The 20,088-nt window shown below is 47.1% G+C and overlaps 1 protein-coding gene across 2 annotated transcripts in view; it reads left to right on the top strand.

The window, feature by feature from the left end:
* The window catches only part of SLC4A4 (solute carrier family 4 member 4), a 146,441-nt gene that overhangs the window by 49,612 nt on the left and 76,741 nt on the right, over nucleotides 1-20,088 (top strand). For both annotated transcript variants that reach the window (XM_058024753.1, XM_058024754.1), the window contains one exon: nucleotides 11,671-11,850. In XM_058024753.1, the coding sequence (XP_057880736.1) occupies nucleotides 11,671-11,850 (180 nt within the window). The remainder of the gene's footprint in view (nucleotides 1-11,670; nucleotides 11,851-20,088) is intronic.

The following is a 20,088-nucleotide window of genomic DNA, read 5'->3' as shown; positions in this document are numbered from 1 at the left end:
TGTTGTGAAATCCCAAAGGTAAAAAGAATTTAAAGGAGTTTATTTCAAGTTTCTTCCTGGAAAATGATGAAGCTGATAGGACTGAGTTAATGGCAGCAAATTCTCTTTTTCTCATTTTCTGAGGATTTATTGTCTGTGTCTTGATGAACTAGTAAGGGGGAAGGAGGAGAACAGGATAGGATAGGACTTAACCTAGAAGGGAGAGGATTTCACCTTGCAGAACTATCCTTCCCCTCCTGACTTCAGGGTTTTCTTTTATTCTAACTTCTTTATTTGCAAACAAATGCCTGTGGCTTTTCAATTGAAAATGTGTTGAAAGGTGTAGAGTTACAGCCATGTCATTGTCACCAGTAATGGACAGGAAAGGATCCAGCAGTAGGAGAGGAAATAGTCTCTATAAAGAGGAGTTAGAGCACTTCCAGCAAACCAAGCCAGTCGTTTCCACCAAAAAGCCTGTGTTTTCTTCCTGTCTGGAATGAAGTAATCTGTGCTCAGCCACTCTAAATCATTGTATTGGGTTTAATGAGGCTGTTTGCTGTCTGCAGGGTCAGGTTTGTATTAGCCTTTTGCTTGTGGAATAATTGACACTTTGGCACAGCGGAAACATTTGAGGAGGGAGAGAGAGGATATTTTTTAATGTTTTACTGTCTTGAATGTTGCTACGTGTTGTTTTGAGGCGCAAGGGCCACGTGTGGTGTTCCAGGAGTAAAATACAAGTGGTGGTTGGTGATGAGTGCAGGAGGGTCCTTCTGACTGTCTGCAGGGGATGTGGTTACCGCCTGAAGTAGTACTTGTGGCTGTGGTGTGTTCATATCCTTTGTTCCAATGTGGATATCCTCATTTGGTTTAGCTGGGCTAACAGACCAGCTGGGGGAATGAGGAGCGGAGGTGAAACAAGCGCTTCTAATTGTACTCGACAGGGAGCTGGAGCTGCTGGGCTGAGCCTCCGCAGAGCCCTGGGGCTGTGCAGCCAGCTCATTCCCTCGGGGGTGCTGAAGGCAGCCCGTGATTCCTGCCAGGCTCCTGGGAGCAGCCTAGCTAAATTTCCCAAGGACGCAAGGCTGAGGCATCTGTCAGGGTCACAGGGCACGTGTGGTGCATGGGTGGGTCAGCCAGGGAGCCACTGCTCAGCCGCTCTGCTCTGTGCTGAGTGGGACAGCCTGGAATTCTTGGCGTGCCTGGCAATCTGGGGCACTGCAGAAGTGCCTGTAGGCATTAAAGGCTTTGGCACTTTGGAGAGATCTTATTTGTCTCCATGTTTCCAGCCTCACTGTTTCTGCAGTTCTCTGTGTGTCCTCGGCTACATCTGTCTCTCTGCAGAGATCCGTGTGTGTATCCAATGTGCACCCTGGGTGCAGTCATGGTCTGCATGTGTGGGATCAGCTGACACTCACAGAGTAGTTGTGGTTGGAACTTATCTCCAATTCCAGCCCCTTGCCATGGGCAGGGACACCTTCTACTTGGTTGGTCCAAGGCCTGTCTAACAGTTCCAGGAATGGGGCAGCCACAGCTTTTCTAGGCACCCTGTGCCAGGGCCTCCCCACCCTCACAGGGAAGAATTTCCTCCCAGTATCTAATCTAATCTCACCCTGCCTTCTGTTAGTGTAAGATCCAGTGGAAGGGCAAAGATATCAGGCTGCAGACCTTTGGCTGGCACTTGGTGCAGATGTTTTAAGTCCTTGTTAGATTCCTGCACTTACAGTGGGGTGTTTTAAGGAAGAGTGTCTGTCAAGAGACTTAATTTCACTGAAAGTGAGCAGAGAGGAGATTGTTTCTTTTCCTTCCATGAGGGGGAAGGGGAGCTGTAACCTTTATCAGAAGACATAGGGCAGCAGGAGTTAGCAGGAGAGAATGGAAAGACTCTCCAGCAGATCATTAAAATATGCCTTGGAACCAGGCTGCTTTTGCTGTTTTTAAGTTGCTTTGAGTTCAAAGAGGCGAAGACAGAATTTTGAAGGTGTCACTTTGAGCATCCCTCTTTGGTGTGTTCCTTGGGAAAAGAGAGGAGCATGGCTCACTTTGTCAGTGATGCCCACAGGTTATGTCTGTGGGATGGAGATAGCAACTCCAACCTCATCACCCACCAATTTGATTATGTAGTGGTGCGGGGGAGAGGGAAGGACTTGGCTTTTTAAGGAGGGATAAAAAAGGGCATTTCTACTTGGGAAGCCATTGAGACATTTTCAGGGTGAGAAAATTGTCCCTTGTGCCCTCACTGAGTAAATGTAGTGTTAACAGAAACTGTTCATACCTGACAGAACTATGTCCCTTGGGCCTGCCTCCAGGGAGTGTTTAGTCCGTCCCTCAGGTGGCACCTCACCCTGGTCCTACACTGGAATGTGTTGCTGTGATATCAGCTGTTGACATTTGGAAATTACTCCCACTTCAGCTCCTCCCTGCTGCCTGGATCCATGAGAGGGCTTGAAGGTGGATTCAGTGCATGTTAGTTAGGAGGAGTTGCTTGGCTAGAAGTGCCCAGAAACGTGACCTGGCGAGCCAGGGGATTTGCCTGGGTCTAGGGCAGAGCATGAAGGAAAGCAAGTACCAGTTGGCTTTGCTGGGGGAAATAAGGAAGAGGCACTGCCCTGAGCCATGAGAGAGGACCCTTCCCATTCATTTAGAGCACTGCACGTTCCTTTCCTTGAAGGTAGCACTGTGCTGCTGTAATGCCCCTGTGAGGAGTGCTGGTATGTGTGACATAAACACATTACTTAATAACTGATTTTGCAAGAGGGGAAAAGTAAAGCCCCACCTTATCCTGCGAGATAAGGTATTCTTGGCTCTCTGAGTGGAACTTCCCCCGGGCTTGCTGCCACCCTGGCTCTGTGGTGGGGTGGAGGATGCTGGATTTGAAGTCTGATGACTCCACTGCAAAGCCTGAGGAGCACCCCAGCTCCACGTGTTAGGAAATGGGGAGCAGCATACCTGTCCTGCCTTCAAATGATAGCAAAGTAAAGGCTTCCATAGCACCTCTCAGCACTGCTATGGGAGTGAATTCAGGAAAATATGCTGTTAGGGGAAACTTTTCCTGGGTCCTCTTATGGTTGTGTCATTTACTGTTGTGCTCTGCAGAGTGGCTAACCCAGGGATTTTGTAACAATGTTCCATAACTGCTTGTTCCATTTTAGCACTTTCCTCCTCCTTGCTTTCTATTCTCGACCCGGTTGTGTCATTGCATTTTGCTGGTAGAAAGCTGTGTGATGCCATAAGCCCAAGATTAGTCCTTGGTGGTTGGATCAATGAGGAGAGAGGCTAAAAGGGCAGAGCTAACTGTGAACATCTTTACCTGTATTAACAACAGGCTGACAGTGGGAGAAATGAGCTGTATTTGCCCATATACATGCATTTCTTTTTCTCCTCTCATCCCTGCCCTCTGTTTCTGATCCGTGACTGTAGGCAGACCCTCCTTCCTTTTCAGAAGTAACCAGATGACCTGTTTCATATCAAAGTCTTTAATTGCTTCTGAAAGAAATGTGATTAAAAAATTAATCAGGTAAAATCTGATCACAGAATGTGCTCATTAATGTTCTTTGGTACCCTTAATTTATATGTAGAAGCAAACCAGGCTGTGTTTTGCTTCAGTAAAACTGAACTGGGCTTTACTCCTGCAAAAGCCAAACTCAGAGGACTCAGGCAGTGCCTTTGTGCTCTCTTTGCAACCAGCATCTGGCACAATTTCCCTGTGAGGATGGTGAGGCCCTGGCACAGGTTGCCATGAGAAACTGTGGCTGCCCCATCCCTGGAAGTGTCCAAGGCCAGGTTGGATGGGGCTTGGAGCAACCTGGGATAGTGGAAGGTGTCCTTGCACATGGCAGGAGCTGGAACTAGATGAGATTTAAGGTCCCTTCTGCCCCTGACCATTCTGTGATTCTATGAACTTGGGAATGGCAGGTGGAGTTTGGAACGCAGGGCTGCTCCACACAATTAAGTAAAAACAAGAGAGGTGGTTTAAATCTTCCCAGCTTTGAAACACCCTGATAAAAGATTTCAGGTCTTCATATTCTTTCCTTTCCAGCTTTAATTCCCCATGGAATCTCACTTTTCAGGAGAGTGCTTACTCTTGGCAGCGTCCAGCAGGTCATTGCATGGAATATTGTTCTGGTCATGTCGCTGTCCCTGCTCTGCTGTCAGCAATCAGCATTAGCTCTGAGGGTGCTGGGTAGGCTGAGGAGGTTTTTGATGGCCACCCTCTCCATGTTTAGTGAGAAAAGCTGCAGTCTGGGTTCAGAGGCTGGTAAATGACTTGATGTAAGGCAGCAATAAGCTGGCTGTGCCAGCACGAGAAGTGGAGAAAGCATTCTAAAAGCAGCTGAGTCAATAGCTGGCATGGTCTGCCCATGGTTAGGGAAAGGTGGTGGTTGCTCTGCAGTGGTGGTAAGTTTTGTGCCAGCATGTGCTGAGCATGAGGTGAAGGAGTGGGTTTCCATACCATTCTGGCAGTGACTCGTTTTTCCCATCTCCAGTCAGTTTAGAATCACAGAATCATTGAACTTGGAACAGAGCTTTAAGATCATCAACTCCAACTGATTGGAAACTATCATCAGTTCTCTGACCTGGCAGTGAAACTAGTTTTGTTGGGGCCCATGCCAGCTAGAAAGGTGGCCCTCACATGGCACCTTGCAGCCTTGGATGGGAGCAACTGCTCTCATTTCAGTCAGGATTCAAGTCTAGGCTTGTTTGACTGTCTGCTCTCATCTTCCTCTGCCCAACAGCTCTTTTTTAAGGTACAATAACACTGGATATAACAGTTCAGCATGGAGATGGCAAATCAGATACAGCCTTTGCTCATTTGCCAGATGTGAGTCCCAGATATGCTTGTGAGCCTTTCTCGATTTTTCCAGGACATTTAAAATTAAAAGGTAACCCAAAACATGTTGGTCATGTTGCCTGGGCTGGGGCTAGGTAACATCAGGAGTGTTGTTCCCTCTCCCACCTGTGCTTCTCATACCAGAACTGCCAAAGCTGGGCTTAACCTGGAAACTGGTGCTGGGGCTGTAACTTGCTGGTTTGAACATCCTCCCAGCCTTCCTGGAGGCCTGTCCTCTCCTTTCCTTCTGGTGATGTTCCTGCTCTGGTAGCAGAACACCAGACTGAAAGAGAGACTGAGAAGGGGCACAGGGAACTCCTGCAGTGCCTGAAGGAAACGTGTGCTGCTGGGAAGGTGTGGGGTGCCTCTGTGTGGGCACCTCTGTGTGAGCCCTGTTCTGTTTGCAGCAAGGCCTTCCATCAGACACCTGTTCCAATTAAACTGCAGCCTTGGAATCGAGGGTCAGTTGCAGAGGGCTGGTTTGAGGATTTTGCCAGAGAATGGAGGCAGCTTGGGATGCCTTAGTCATCATACCACAGCTCTTACTTCTGTTGGAGCAGGGTCTGAATCCTGCCTCTACCTGTGAGCCTGAGAGTGTCGAGTACAGCTTGGTACTCAATTCATTCAGTCTTGGTAATTAATGAGATGGAAATAGGAAAAGATTTTCAGCCAAGATCAGTTCTCTTGAGTGGTCATTTGGAGCATTTTGGAAGGGGACATGATTTTAAAGGATTCCAGAAAATCCAAAGGTACTGTGCTTCCCAAGAGCTAAATCCAACAGTCCGGCACAGATCCCCTTCTCTGCCCTTTTCCTCGGAGCCCTCTGTTCTTCAAGTTTTCTTCAACTCTTCTTTCCATTGAAGCCAAGTAGTTCTGGCCAGATTAGATCAGATCACAGCAGGACAGGTTCAGTGGCTTTTATAACCTCTCACAGCTCCAAAGAAGAGAGAAAGAAAAGCAGCTTACAGGGCTGTGGGTAAGAGTCTCGCAGTGGCTTATGTAAAGCTCAGGGAGAATACTCCCACCACATGTTCTTTGTTCTGTCTGAACAATGCCCACCCCTTTGTTCATTGCCCCCCCCCCCCCCCCCCGAATGACTTTGTTCCATCTGCACAAGCAGGGTTTCTAGGATCTTCAGGAAGAAAATGGAAGACCTAATTTTATTTTATTTTCCTGTTTAGATATTTTTTACTTGAATTTATGTGAGCTTCATCTTTTAGAGCCATCCTGTTGCTCAGATCTAACTCATCTTTGCTGGAGTGGCGTCTGAATCTTGTTAGGAATCTGGCAGGTCCAGTCTGGGTCATGGATCATCTGTTTGGAACAGAGGAGTGCAAGCTTTAGGCAAATGGCTAGGTAGACTTCCCTTCTGTCTAACTATAGCTTTGTTACATGCTAATGCTTTAAATCCTTTTTGAAGATACTGAAGTGCTAGAAGCCTGGTGTTACAGAAAAAAAGAGAAAAAGGTCTCCAATTTTCCCCGCTGTGTTCCCCTGCACAGCTCATTCCCTCCCCTCATAGGCATTTTAGTCAAGGACTACTGGTTAAGAGATGAAAGGGCAGTAATGCAAATATATGAAATGATCTTTGCACAAGTTCCCTCTTTGGTTAAGGAACTGCCTGTTCCCTGCTGATGGTGATCCTCGCTTGAATCTAAGCCATGAATTTGGGGTTCTTCTGTTGGAGCTGGTAGACTGGAAGAGATCCCTGATGTTTCTAATCTTGTTATGTCTTCTTTCCTTTTTCTGTGGCATAGTAGCTCAGGATTGTCTCTCATGAAGCCTCTGTTTTATGTTTTGCCCTTTTCTGTCTTTCCCTCATGGCAGGCTCATCTCCTGATGGCATTTATCAGGAGACATTTATCACAGGTCTGTGAACCTGCAGCTCAGCCTTATGGTTGTTGTTCCCATCGCTTGATGGATTCATGCTGACCCTTCTCCTTGGCAAACTGCCACAGCACAGAAGAATTGGTTAATTGCATACTACTGTTCTTTATAGGAGATGGGATTTGGATTTGATCTGTCTCCAACTAGTGCATTCAGTTTTGTTCAGATTTCCACAAAGTGCTCAGTGAATCCTTCTGCATTTTCCCTGACTGGTGGATTTTTCTTGCATGGAAAATTGGTCACTGGAATACCAGCATGTTTTGAAAACCCTGTGGGGACTGGTGGGTGAGCCTGGGGGAACTGTGCTTGGGCAGCCTGTCTAGAAGTTTGGTTTTCCCTGGAGACTCAGTGTCTCTGTCCATGTGCATGAATGGGAATAGGACATGGCTCTTGCACAGTGCTGGGGGAGGTCCTTGTGTTCCCTGTTTCTGCCAAGGTGTGAACAGCTCTCCAGCGTGGGGTGTCCTGCTGGCTGTGCATCCCATCCTGGGAGCACAGAGCAGCTTGTGGCCTGGAAGGTGCAGCTGGGTGGGGTGCAGGTGCTGCCCCTCTGCTGCTGCCAGCACCTGTAAAGCCCTCTACAGCCAGGTAGAGCTAAGGGCACCCGGCACGTGACGGCCTGGCCTTTTGTTCTTATTTCTTGAGCTGATTTGAAACTAAGCAGGGCTTAGTTTGGGACCTCGTTAGCGCTACTTTTAGTATCTCCCCTTTAAAATGGATCATCCCCCTGATTTATTTGTCCTTCTGAGCTGTGGGCTTTTTTTTGTATTGTTAATTTTCTTTGATTCTCACAGAAAATGAGAAGCACCTTTTGCACGAACCCCAGGTTGGAAAAGCAGCTGCTCTAAAGCACACTGACCTGGCTGTGATCCTGGCCATTCCTGGCTGGTGCCAGCTCTCTCTGTGGGCTTGGCTGTGTGCTGGCACCTCCTTGGGCACAAAACTGTGCCATCTTCTGCTGACGAAGCATGTGGCCCCTCTGGTGTGACTGCAGAGCAGATCTCTAGATGTTACATGTGGGGGGGGGAGGGGGCACCTCGGGCTTTCCATTCCATCTGGGAATAAGACTGATGGCTGGGCTGTGAAAATGGGCTGAAAAGGTCTCACCTTTCATGGAATCACAGATGGTTTGGGTTGGAAGAGACCTTCAAGGTCATCTCATTCCAACCCCATGCCATAAGCCTCTAAGTGACATGGCTGGGGCATCCTGAGCAGAGTCCATTTTTCAGGTGGCCCAAAATATCTGGCCAGAGTTGGTGGGGAAGATTTTGGCTTTGTGGCCATCAGTAACCACATGGGCCTGTTGCAGTCTGATCAGGTTTAATGTGACTCTCCCTGTTCTTTGCAAAGGAGTCTTTAAAGGGATAAACAAGGGCTGGGTGAAAACTGCTAATGCTCAGCTTATTTTCAGTCCTTTATACTTCTTTTAATATTAGATTTTGATCTTGTTTTCTTCTAAGGTGCCAGCGTGAGATTCTTTATGGGCTGGTCTTACCACACTCTGAGTCTCAAGAATCCAGTCATGTGGAAAGGATTCCTTCTGAGATGCAGCAGGCAGACTTTGTCCTTTGATTCCATAACTTTCAGCTCCTGTCTCCAAGTGACTGAGTTTTGGTTTTGCTTAGCAAAAACCATTCCCTAGTACCCTTTTAAAAAAAGAGCTAGTGCTTTAAAATGGAGAGGATCATAATCAAGTGGTGTCTCAGAATGGTTGTGGTTGGAAGGGGCCTTGAGGATATTTAATTCCACCCCTCTGCCATGGGCAGGGACACTTCCCATTAGACCGGAGCGCTCCAAGCCCCATCCAAGCTGGCCTTGATGATGATGATGAGCAGATATTCCTGCAGGCAGGGAGGGAGTGCTGCATTTCACAGAACCTCAGCTAGGTGATACACAAGGGGGTTTTCATCAGTAGAGCTGATTCAGGGAGTCTCCCATGCCCAAACTCCAAATCTGGGTGCTCAGTCGTGAACTTATTCAGTAGCTCTTAGTAAAGCAAAAGATGCTGTTTTAACTGAGTTTTTCCAGGGGAACCTCCCTGATGATGACTGCTTTTTGTTTTGTTAATAATCAGATGAAATTATTTTGTTGTGAGCTTGGGGCACAGTAAACATTCTCTGTGGTCACAAAAGTCAAAGACTTCAGCTACAGTCTGTGTAAGTCCAAAGAGACCCAGCCCACTGTCACTGAGAAGAGAGCAGGTGCCACTGGGACCTGCAGCTCTGCATGTGCCTGGTACAGGTGGGGTGTGAGTGTTGTGACACAGACACTGGTGTAACACAGCAGTGCACACAGAGGGTGTGGGTGTCCTGGGGAGGGCCAGGAGGAGCTGTGCTGGGTGTGCAAGAGGGCAGGGTTGGGTTACCTGAAGTTTAGCACTCCATGCTTCCCGTCCTCCCCAGCTGCAGGATCCTTGCAGTGCCTGTGTGTCACGTTGTGTTTTCAGGCACTGGTTCTCATGGGAAAGGCTGGCTTCCCCCGGTGAGTCGGAAATCTCCCAGGAGCCCAGAGCATTGAGAGTATGTGTCAATTGTTTCCTCCCAGGCGCTTTGAGAAGGGAGCCTTAGAGATTATCTCAGCATTTGGAACAATATAAACAGATGCCAAACACTTCAAGTACATGGAGAAGGAAAATGTTTTGGTTGGCCACCCTGAACGGTTGGGGGGGGGGGGCACAGCAAGGAACATTAAATAAGTGTCTGCCTTCAGACTAGGGGAAAGCAGCAAAGTAATGCAGATGTTTGCCTGCGTATATACAAGTGAGTTTCATATTACCAAAATCTGTGCTGTGCACACGTGGTCCAAAGATTAAAGAGATTGTCCAGTTCTGTTGGCAGCATATTAAAGTATTAAGACTGCAGGCTCACTATGATGTGTTTCTATTATCGAGCTGACCACAGAATTCAAGTGATTCAAAGGGGAATGTTGTTTAATACAGATGCCTTTTGCATCAGGCTTTTGGATGGAGTTTTGGGTGTGAGAATCCCTTGGGAAGGGCTACCACTGCCCTGTCTGTCTGGGGTCATCCCCACCCTCCAACTCCTGCTTGTGCTCAGATAAGATCTCCCCTTCCCTGTCCCTGTACTCAGACCATCTGCCATGTTAAAGCTGATGTTTCCAGTTGCTGGAAGAGCTTTCTGGGTTTCCTTTGGCACGCAAGAGCTAAACTGGATCTTCACGTGTCTGTCTGGGAGGTCTTGCTGCGGATGTCTCTGTGGCTCTGCCCTTTCCCTCTGCACTGTGATCCCATTCCTCGGAGATGGCCATTCTGACAAGAGGCAGCAGACACAGGACCCTGTTATGTCACTATTTCACTGCCTGAGTTTGAACCCTGCTCAGCTCCAGAATCCTCTCTCTCTCATCTCTGGAAGTGTCCAAGGCCAGGTTGGATGGGGCTTGGAGCAAGCTGGTGTAGTGGAAGGTGTCCCTGCCCATGGCAGGGGCTGGAACAAGATGAGCAAACATGCAAAATAAAGGCCTCACAGCTGGTCTCAGGAGTGTGTGGAATTTGAAATGGCAAATCAGGGTTGTTTTTCATTGGCAAATCAGTTAGTTACAGAAATTGAGTATTTTGTGCCTAAATTTTCAGTTGTTCAGTTGCCAAGACTGGATTTATCATAAAGAGGAATTAGAGACACATGTTCAGTTTGTGGGTCATTGATTCAGATGAATTTGTTTACTCAGTCTGTTCCTCTGAAACTCTCCATTCGGCCACTCTGGGATTGAAATGGGGAAATCAAACTTGGTCCCAAGTACAGAATCCAGCTCTCATTTCTCAGGAGTTACTTTTGTAAGAGCTGCTTTTACAGCTTGCAGTGAGATGTCTCAATGATCTGGGCAGAGAAGACAACATCTAAGTGCTTTCTGTAAGCACAGGATATTCATCCCGAGCTGGCAGAAGTGCAGAAAGCCCTGAAAAGAAAACATTTCTATCAGACACAAATAGACACAACCATTAGCAAATGTAGTTGAAGTGCTTTGGTTTGAAATCCCAGTCTCAGTACAAGGGCATCCTTGGGATTTACAGCCAACATATGAGATTTGGCACTTCTTCTGTTACTTCTTAATTTTTATTTTAGAAAGTGTCAAGTAGGAGTTTATAGGAGCTTGTGTAAGTAGTCCTTCCTCCTCTGCTGTGTTATAACAACACCCTAATGGTACTTAGAGCATGGACCTCTATAGTGGCACCTGTGTAAGGTACCTAATGGTACTTTGGCACTTGTTATACAGTGGACTGCACAGTCAAGTGATGTAGATTTTGTTGGTCTAAGCTCTTCAATTAAACTGAATCACTTGGCATGAGGTAGTTGTTAAGTTCAGCCAGTGTATTTGGTAAAACAAATGGAAAAATTAGTGTAGAATGTGTTTGAAAAGCACTCTGTTCAATATTACAGAATGAGTATGATGGCCTTCTGTGGGGTTTATTTTTGTATTTAAATGAGTCACAAGGACAACAGTTATCAGAGTCTGCACTGGCATGTGCTCTCAGAAATGATAGGATAAAAATACTTCTCCAAACGGTAGCTACAGAGCTCCAAGCTCACATCTGGAGACAAGAAAAACAGGACTAATTAACGTTAGGCCAGCTAACAGAGATATCTCACTTGCCTTCTGGAGTGAAACAGGGATAGGACAAAGAGTAATGAGTTTAGACCAAAAGAGGGGAAGTTTAGGTTAGACATATGGAAGAAATCCTTCCTGTGAGGGTGGTGAGGCCCTGGCACAGGCTACCCAGAGAAACTGTGGCTGCCCCATCCCTAAAAGTGTCCAAGGCCAGGTTGGATGAGGCCTGGGGCAACCTGGGCTAGTGGAAGGTGTCCCTGCCCATGGCAGGGTTTTGGAATGAGGTGAGCTTCAAGGTCCCTTCCAACCCAAACCATTGTGGGATTGACAGAAATGCAGTGTGAACTGTGCTGGCCCGTGGTGCCCAGACTGCACAGAGCTGAAGTTAATGTTGGTGTGCTTGTGTTCCCCAGGTCACCACACCATTTACATCGGGGTCCATGTGCCGAAGAGCTACCGGCGGAGGAGGCGTCACAGAAGAAGAGCTGGGCACAAAGAAAAGAAAGAAAAGGAGAAAATCTCGGAGAACTACTCGGACAAATCAGACGTAGAAAACACTGACGAGACAAGCAGCAGCATCCTTAAACCACTCAGTGAGTACTGCTTCCACTTGTCAGTCCTTACAATGTTCTGTTCTCTAGGGGGTCTGCTCATGGAGGATGGAACTCGAGCCACAAAAACAATGATCTCACGTTGCAGGGTTGGAGTGGTCTTACCCAGCTGCTGTGCTTGGAAAAGGCACAGCCCAGAGCAGACATTTCATCCCTCTGTATCACCTGAGTTGGCCCCTGAGGGATGCCAGGCAGGAACAGGTTGAATGTTTGAAAAGCAATTTGACACTGTGTGTAAAGAGATAGCAAGCAAGGGCAAAGACTGAGCAGTGCCTAGGTGGATCTATTGCAGCTTCTGCCCTGGCTCTGGGACGTGCACATGCTCTGGAATTCCAGCACCCCCCCATGGTTTCAGCCTCGTATGTCACTAACTTGCAGTGCGAACAGCTTCTTTCCCTTTGGTAATTAACCAGTTTTAGGTTTTGAAAAGAAAACGGAGACTCAAGTGGAGCTTTGCTGTATGTTTGAGTATCTTTAGAGATTGAATGTCTAAATATTGACAGGCAGGTGAGATCTGTTTTGGATCCCCTGTGCCTCTATTCCCACCAGAATTGTTATGCAGAGGACAGTGACCTTTAGCTGGTGCCATCATTGTGCAGAGTCACAGGGTTGCATTCCCCTTGCTGTATTCTCTGTTGGCCACAAACTTGTCCTGAAATCTGGGAGATGGCTGCTTTGGTAGGAGCAGGGGGGAGATGGGAAGGCTGATGGGGTTGTGTATAGCAGGCCGGGCCAGGATGTGATATAGCTTAGAATATTCAGGCTAATTCCAGATGGCTGGAGCTTCATTTCTAAGTGGAAAAATGCTTCCTGTGTGAGAGATCCATACAACTGCATCTTGGATTGAAGAAATACATTCATTTCTATTTTGAAGTCATGTTGCTAGGTAGTTGCTGTAGATAGAGACAGTAACATGGGGCAGGCAGATCAGTCATGTCTTTAGCCTGGTTACCATCTTCAGAGAACAGCATCTAGAAAGGAAGGCAAGTCACAGATTCCATTTGCTCTTCCCAGCTCTTGTTCCCTGGTTGTCCCAAAGAAGGTTTTTTGTCAGTGCTCAGATACCAGGAGTTGGTTTAACACCAAAAGACATAATTACTTCAAGAACTCAAATGTTTTAAACTTTAAACATAAAATGTTTATTTTTACACCTCTGTTCTTTAGCATGCAGGTTACCAGGCCTGTAGAAATTTCTTTTTTGCTTCTGAATGTATCATATCCTAGGGGAATTGTTTCCATGGGCTAAGTGTGCCTGTGTTTGAAAACCTATTTCTTCCATCAGATTGTCATGTCCCATCAGGTTTTCATTTTGCCCATCATTGTGTCTGTGACATTTGAGGAGGGGTTTGTGGTGTTTTTTCTCTTCTGTTTTTTCTATGCAGGTGTAAGTGCAGATAAGAACATATTACTGCAAGTAAGAAAATGCAGTCTTCCCATCACTTTCCATCTGCAGTTTTCCCATAGGCTCTTCCACCCTGACCTCTTTGCATTGCAGATTTTTGGAGTGGAATTGCATAAATATTCCAGGTGTCCCATGCAGTAGCATTCATACCCCATCCCTGTGCCCTTTTCTCCGTTGTTCAGCAGCTCAGGTATCTGGATACTTTTCCAGGTCCTTGCAGGGACTTGCTGTTTCATGCTGGTGGCCAGATCTTTTTACGAGCTGGCTCAGTTATCTTGGAGCTCTGTAAAGGAGAGGGGTAGTTCAGATTACTGTCTTGAATTACAAGTTACCTCATATCCCTGGGCTTTTTCCTCCTCTGAAACTCCTGTCTTCAGAGCTGACCTGAATTTTGTGTTTCACACCCTTTCTTTTGCTTTCTGAGATGCCTTTCTTTTCTCCCCACCAGCTGTGTCACACAAGTGTGTCTGACAGAAGCCCATTTCTCTCTGGGCAGCATGTACCAGTTCAGGCTGGTGTCCAGTGCTGACAATCCTAGCAAGAAACCTCAGTTACAACCCTGGGGTTTTAATCTTCATCCCATAATAGGCATTGATTGAGGGATGGGTGGCTCAAATTCAGTTTCAAAAGAATTTTAGAAACTAAGAGCTGGGGAATATTGCAGAGCAATTTTAATGGAATTGGAAGAAAGCTGATATGAGCTGTACTACGTATATGTAAGGCAGTCAGTAGAGAGTGTGGACTATCAGATGCTGAAATAGGTGTGAGGGGTGTGTGGTTTAAAACAAGCAAAATCTGGTCTGACATGAAGAAATCTCAAGCACTGTGAGTTTTGGTCCAACATATCTCATTTTAAGAAATCCTTAATTTATACAAAGAGCTCCTTCTCTTTGTTGATTTTGCAGTTATCACCTTTGCCAGTATTAGACACTTGTCAGTTCCGCTTGGGTATACAACTGGTGATTTAGTGTCTCTTCTAATACAAGGACAAGTATATAGAGCTTGATTTACAAAATCTTTATTAATGTAGTTGTTAAAATAATCTGTAGAAGTTCAGGGAACAACTTTATTGTCCTATATATTGAGACCTTTGTTTTTCCTGAGTAGAAAGCTTAAGCCAGTTGTGATTTGGTACATCACTTGCAATTCTTGATCTCTCCCTAAGGACCATGAGCCTAAGCTTCAATATCTTACCTGAAAATGATTTCTCAGCTTCTTGGATGAAAACTTTGCAATTAGACTTAGACCAAGTCTGGGTTTGACTCACTGGGTCAAGCTGCTCGCAGCAGCTGAACCTGACAGAACATGTCCATTGGTACCAGCAAGAGAATAAACAGGTCCAGAAATGTAAATCTTCCCTAGGAAAGTTTTGTTCCAGTCCCAAACCAGTCTATCTGTGCCTCTGTGTTTGGGAATTGGTGCAGTCTGGAAATGTCAGCCCTTTATATTTTTTTTAACCTGTGTCCATCTGAGCCAAACTCTGGTAGTTCTAGACAACCTTCAGCTCTCCCATCTGGAGAGAGCTGGGCAGGTGGAACATGTACAGATCCGTTTTATCCTAGGGAAATGAGTGCTTGGGAACCTTGCCTCCTTCACAAATCCAGACAGGGATATTCTGACAGACTGAGGAGGAGGCAGGAAGGCAATGTTCCCTCTGCAGAGCCCTTTCAGGACATTCCAGGCCTGCGGGGCTGTCTCTGCTCTCAGGGAACTTTGGCATTCACGCCCTGCTTCTCAGGCAGGACTGCAGACGATGACAAATCCTCTTCCAGGTGAAACATCCCAGCACCTCTGGTCTAAAAGCACCTCCTTTAACCCCCTAGCTTTGGTTTCCATTTAGGGCCAGTCAGGAGCAAAGGCTTTTTAGGCTCTGCCTCATGGGTCAGCTGGTGCTTGTGTCAGCACAAAGAGGATGGTGCAGTTTGCTGCTACTTGCAAGGGATGACACAAGGGAGGAACAAGGAGGGCAGATGAAGTTTCTCTGAGTCCATTTCCCTCTTCCTCGTTCTGTACTACTGGTGTGCAGAGATTTTCCCATGAGGAAATGCATCTCCACTTGATCTGGGAAGGGGTTTTTTCTCATTGTCTGGTTGCCCTCCAAGTCCCTTTGGCTCACCTCCCTGGCCCAAACCCAGGTGCTGCAATACTTTACTGACTTTTTAAAACCCCTTGTGGTTCTAAGAAATTCTTACTTCCAAGGAGTAGAATTCTCTTAGTGCTTGCAGCCCTGAAGAGAGCAAAACCTGATTTTTGTCAGGTGTCAGAATGTTGCCATGTTGATAAATATAACTGCAGAATCTAAATTTTGGAATACCTAAAAGCAGAGGTAAGAGGACCCATATAAAGAGAGTGGAAGGATGAATATGAGAGCTTTTTAAAGGTTTCTAGTTGGCTCAGAGAATTCCTCTTGCACCCAGCAGCAATAGTTCTTAAAGGTTTTAGTAAAAATCCTCTCTTGAGCCCTCAGATGTGGGTTTGGAGGAGCACTTCTCCTGTTTGCAGGGAGTAATTTCATTAAGGTGCTGTTGGAGGCTTGTGCTGCCATTCCACATGGAGTGCATCTCTCCCAGTGAAGGTGAGGTTTTGGCTGGATGGATCAGATTTGCACTGGAAGCAGGTAAATTCCTGGTCCTGCTTCCCATCTTGGAGTGCCTGCTTTGCTGGAAGAGTTTATTGTGGACAATGTCCCATTTCATAGGTGGCCCAAAGAAGTGATGGATTCCTCATCCCTGGAAGTGTTCAGGGCCAGGCTGGACAGGGCTTGGAGCAACTTGGGGTAGTAGAGGGTGTCCCTGCCCATGGCACGGGGTTGAATGAGCAGATCTTTAAGTTTCCTTAACCATTCTGTGATTCCCAGTGAGGAATGCCAGTCTGACTGGAAGGGTCCATTCATAAAAAGATCAAATTAATTCAACAAGGATATTTAGACATCTCTTTAGGAATGCTCAAGTTGGGTGTCTACTTTGAAAGTTCATTAAGGCAGATGCTATAAATAGCAGGAGAGAGCTACAGGATGGAAATAAATGAACCTACTTAGCAGAGCAGATGCAGCACAGTCAGGACTGTGCCAAGAGTTCTCTTTCTGTTCGTGTTACTGGATTTTTCAGCCATCCCATTTCTTTCCTGACTTTTCAAGACATGGGGTAGGATTTTCCAAAAGCTTTTAGCCTCAGCTCACCTCAGTGAGAGCACTGACAGTAGCTGACAAAAACCAGGTAGGATGGCCAAAGCTTCATTGTTTTTGTATTGGCATTTTGCATAGGGAAAGTGGTCAGGGAGAATTTGCTGTGAGTAGGAGGGAATTTTGCTGGTTTGGTCTTTGAGAACTGCACGGCAGGCTCTGGACTGGTCCCAGGTGCTGGGGTCAGTTGGAACAGGCCTTGTTCTGCCCCTCCAGTAGTGCTTGGGTCCACTGTAGTGCAAGTGCAGAGGTGAGTTAAGCACAGAGCTAATTACTGCTTGCCTTGCAGACTGCCCTCTGTGTAGCTGGGGCCTGCTGGGGCACTGGAAGGGTGCAGCTGGCAGTGTCCATGGGAAAGGCCATGGGAAGGTGCTTGGGGCAGGCAGGCTGGGGCAGGGCAGCTGAGGAGGTGCTGACACAGCCCTCGGTGCAGCCATTCCCACCCTGCCGAGGAGGGCTTGCGTAACACACAGCGACGCTGATCCTGGCACTGGTGGGATTGCTGCCTGCCCATCCTGCTTCCATGGTGGGCAGGGGCCTGAGAGCCACATGCTCAGAGGGGTTTGGCCGGGAAGAGACCTCAAACCCACCTCCTGCGAGCCCCTGCCATGAGCAGGGACACCTTCCACTAGCCAGGTTGCTCCAAGCCCTGTCCCACCTGGCCTTGGACCACTTCCAGGGATTGGGTGTCTGCAGTGTCCCTGGGCACCCTGTGCCAGGGCCTCCCCACCCTCACAGGCAAGAGTTTCTCCCTGGTATCTAATCTAACCCTGCCCTGTGGCGGTGTGAAGCCCTGAGGGTGCTGGTGGTGGCACTTAGGACTTGTTGAGGTGTGGGAATGACAGAGAAGAGGCTCATGCTGGAGGGGGTGCTTCAGCAGCAGCTAAACCTGGTTACCTTCACCACTTGCTTACTCCAGCTCTTTTTCTGGGGGAGGGTCAGGATGGCATTTTTCTTGTTCCTGTGGCCTCACTGCAAAGCCCCACCTCCCACTGAGGCACTTGGGCAGGATGAAGGGACATGCTGATATGAGGTTTGGTCTAGATGTGATCCATCACCCTAGGCAAAGGCTTTCCTTTTCTTCTTGGCAAGAGTACAGGCTTTCACTCGGACAGCTAATTTTAAAAAAATGCTCTTTTTGCAACAACCCTTGCCTAAACTTGTGAGTTTTTTTTCTTTTTTACTTTGATTTGTGCATGTGCCAGTCATATCAGGACTTGTTACAAGCACTTCTGTTTGTGTAAAACCCTTTGCACTTCCCTTACACTGACTGTCCATCTCCTTTAGGTAAATGCAGAACATAGAGCATGGAGCTTTCATTCCTTGCTCATGACAGCTTGGAAAGGAGGTCAAGTTTGGATTTTTTTATTTGCTTGCAAATTCCAGATTTCTGGTGGGCGTCCTAAAAGGTAGAGCTAAACTTCCTCCTGCCTTAGGTGTGTCCTGAGGCTCCCAACACAAAACCAGCAAGTAATCTTGTTGTTAAGACAAATGCTGAGTGTCTCAGGTACAGGGATTTATTCTTTTCCAGCCCAGAAAAGTCTGGGAGTTGAGATTTTTTTGAAGTTGTTTTTCAGAGTGAGGTAGGAGAGCAGAAGCAGTTGTCCCTGGATGAGTTATGTGCACTTACTGATTAAATCACTAAACCCATGGGCATGGCTCAGGTACCTGTAGAAAGCCTGTAGGCACACAGTTTGTGGAATTGGGAGTGGGGCTGCTGAGCCTCATCCCCAATGGGCTCCAGCTGTGAGCAGCAGGTGAACCTTGTTGAAGGTAACAGCCATGGAGTGTCCAGGGACACTGACCAATCACCACAGGGAGCAGAGGGCACACAGGTGCAGTGCATGAACCATGAGGGATGTACAAGGTTGGGCTAAAGAACAAGATGGACCGATGCTTGCAGCCTTCTGATGTGGTAAGGTGTTGCTCTGTATGGGCTGAAGCTCTGTTAAGGGGTGGTGGCACTCCGTATTGTGGTAGTCTCAGCTGTGACGTATGCTGTGACAGAAGCCCCCATGTGCGGATGTGCTCGGAGGTGGCATGTGGCATCTGCGCTTCCCCTGCCACCAGCTGCCCTTTGGCTGCTCCTGGGACCTGCTCTTGGAGGTCTTCAGAGGGACAGCTATGTCAGGGGCCTCGTGCCGGTGAAAATGCATCTCACCCTAATGCAGCACTGTTCCCCACGCTCTCTGTCTTTCTGTCCTTCCCCAGGCTCTGAAGTGCCACCAGATGGCCTTTGGAAGGGACTGTTCAGCCACATAAACCAGCCCAGGCCTATGTTTGCCATTGTGCATGGTTCCTCAAAAGAAATCAGTAGTGCAGGCTGAAATTCCCTGGAATTCCAGCTTGACTTGTTCCTTGTGCACTGTGTCTCCAGTAGTGCTTGGGTCACTCAGTGTTTGTCAGTCCCCTCCAGCTGCAACCAGGCTGCTGGGTGCCTCAGGTGTCATGGAGATCTATCAGGAGTCTTGTATTCCTAGGATTTCAGTGTTCCTGGGCTGTGATGATGTCAGAGTGGTGCTGGGGAGTGAAAAGGAGTCTGCTGTCATGTGCCATGTGAAACTGTCCCAAGAGCCTGGACATGGAATATTGTGGCTGTAGAGGGGAGTATTTTTCCACCTGTGCAGAGAGCAGGATGAAATTGTTCAGGTCTGAATTCTTCAGGGATGTCTGGATGTGTCTGAAAGGAGCAGCCCCTGGGGGAGGAAGGGGGAATGAAATGGAGAAATGATAAAATGATAATGGGCTTTTGGTAAGGATTATTCCTGGGGGCAATGCGTTTAAAGGCACAGTGCCAGCTCTTCAGAGAGCTTTTAAAACCTGCCTCCACTCCTTCCATCTTTAAAAAACAGCCACATCAGTTGCCGTGACAGTGACACCAATGCAGACAGCAGGGCTGTTGAGCAATTCCACTTAGGTTGTTGTCAACTTGAAGTGATCAAGATCCACAGCTCTGAAATGAAAAAATGAATTTGAATAAGAAGTACAAACACTTCTTGCTGCCCTTTTGGATCTCACACCCGAATGCTGCCGCCCTCTTGCCACACATCTAAGTCTCCTCTACAATTTCAAGAACTGATAGAAATAATTTTGGGGTGAGTCAAAGTTAAGATTCTTCTATAGCTGTAACCTGTTCTTGGGAGAGGAGTTAAATTCCTAAACCCCAGCTAGTTAATACTAAATTAATCGTGGCAAAGTTTGAGGTAAAATAGCAAGAGTTATTTGAAAAATTGGGTCTGGGCAAAACAGAGGAATTGTCCTCTAAGGCAGCTTTAGTCTCAGAATCCTTTGGTTTTGGGGTAGGTCTAAGTGACACAGTATTTTAATTTACTGGTCACTTCTGCCTCAATTAACTGCATGTTTTCTTAGATCTATGACTAAGCCTTCCTTAATTGAGAATGGTCTTCACTGGTTTTTTTCCTGACCAGGAAATTCTCTTAGAAATCTCCCTTGGCCCAAGGGGACACAATTAGTCATGTAGATGTAGAAGAAAATAATTCAATTTAACCTTGACATGGTATTTTAAGCCACAGGGTGTGTAACTACTTGGTGGATTGAAAGTGGCTCTTCAGCTTCAGCTTGAAACTTCCTCTGTGTTTCAGCACAGATACCAGGAGAGATGCCTTTGGGAAGATTT

Source organism: Melospiza georgiana, chromosome 5 (genome assembly GCF_028018845.1).
Source record: "Melospiza georgiana isolate bMelGeo1 chromosome 5, bMelGeo1.pri, whole genome shotgun sequence".
NCBI lineage: Eukaryota > Metazoa > Chordata > Aves > Passeriformes > Passerellidae > Melospiza > Melospiza georgiana.
This window is presented reverse-complemented; position numbering and strand designations above follow the sequence as displayed.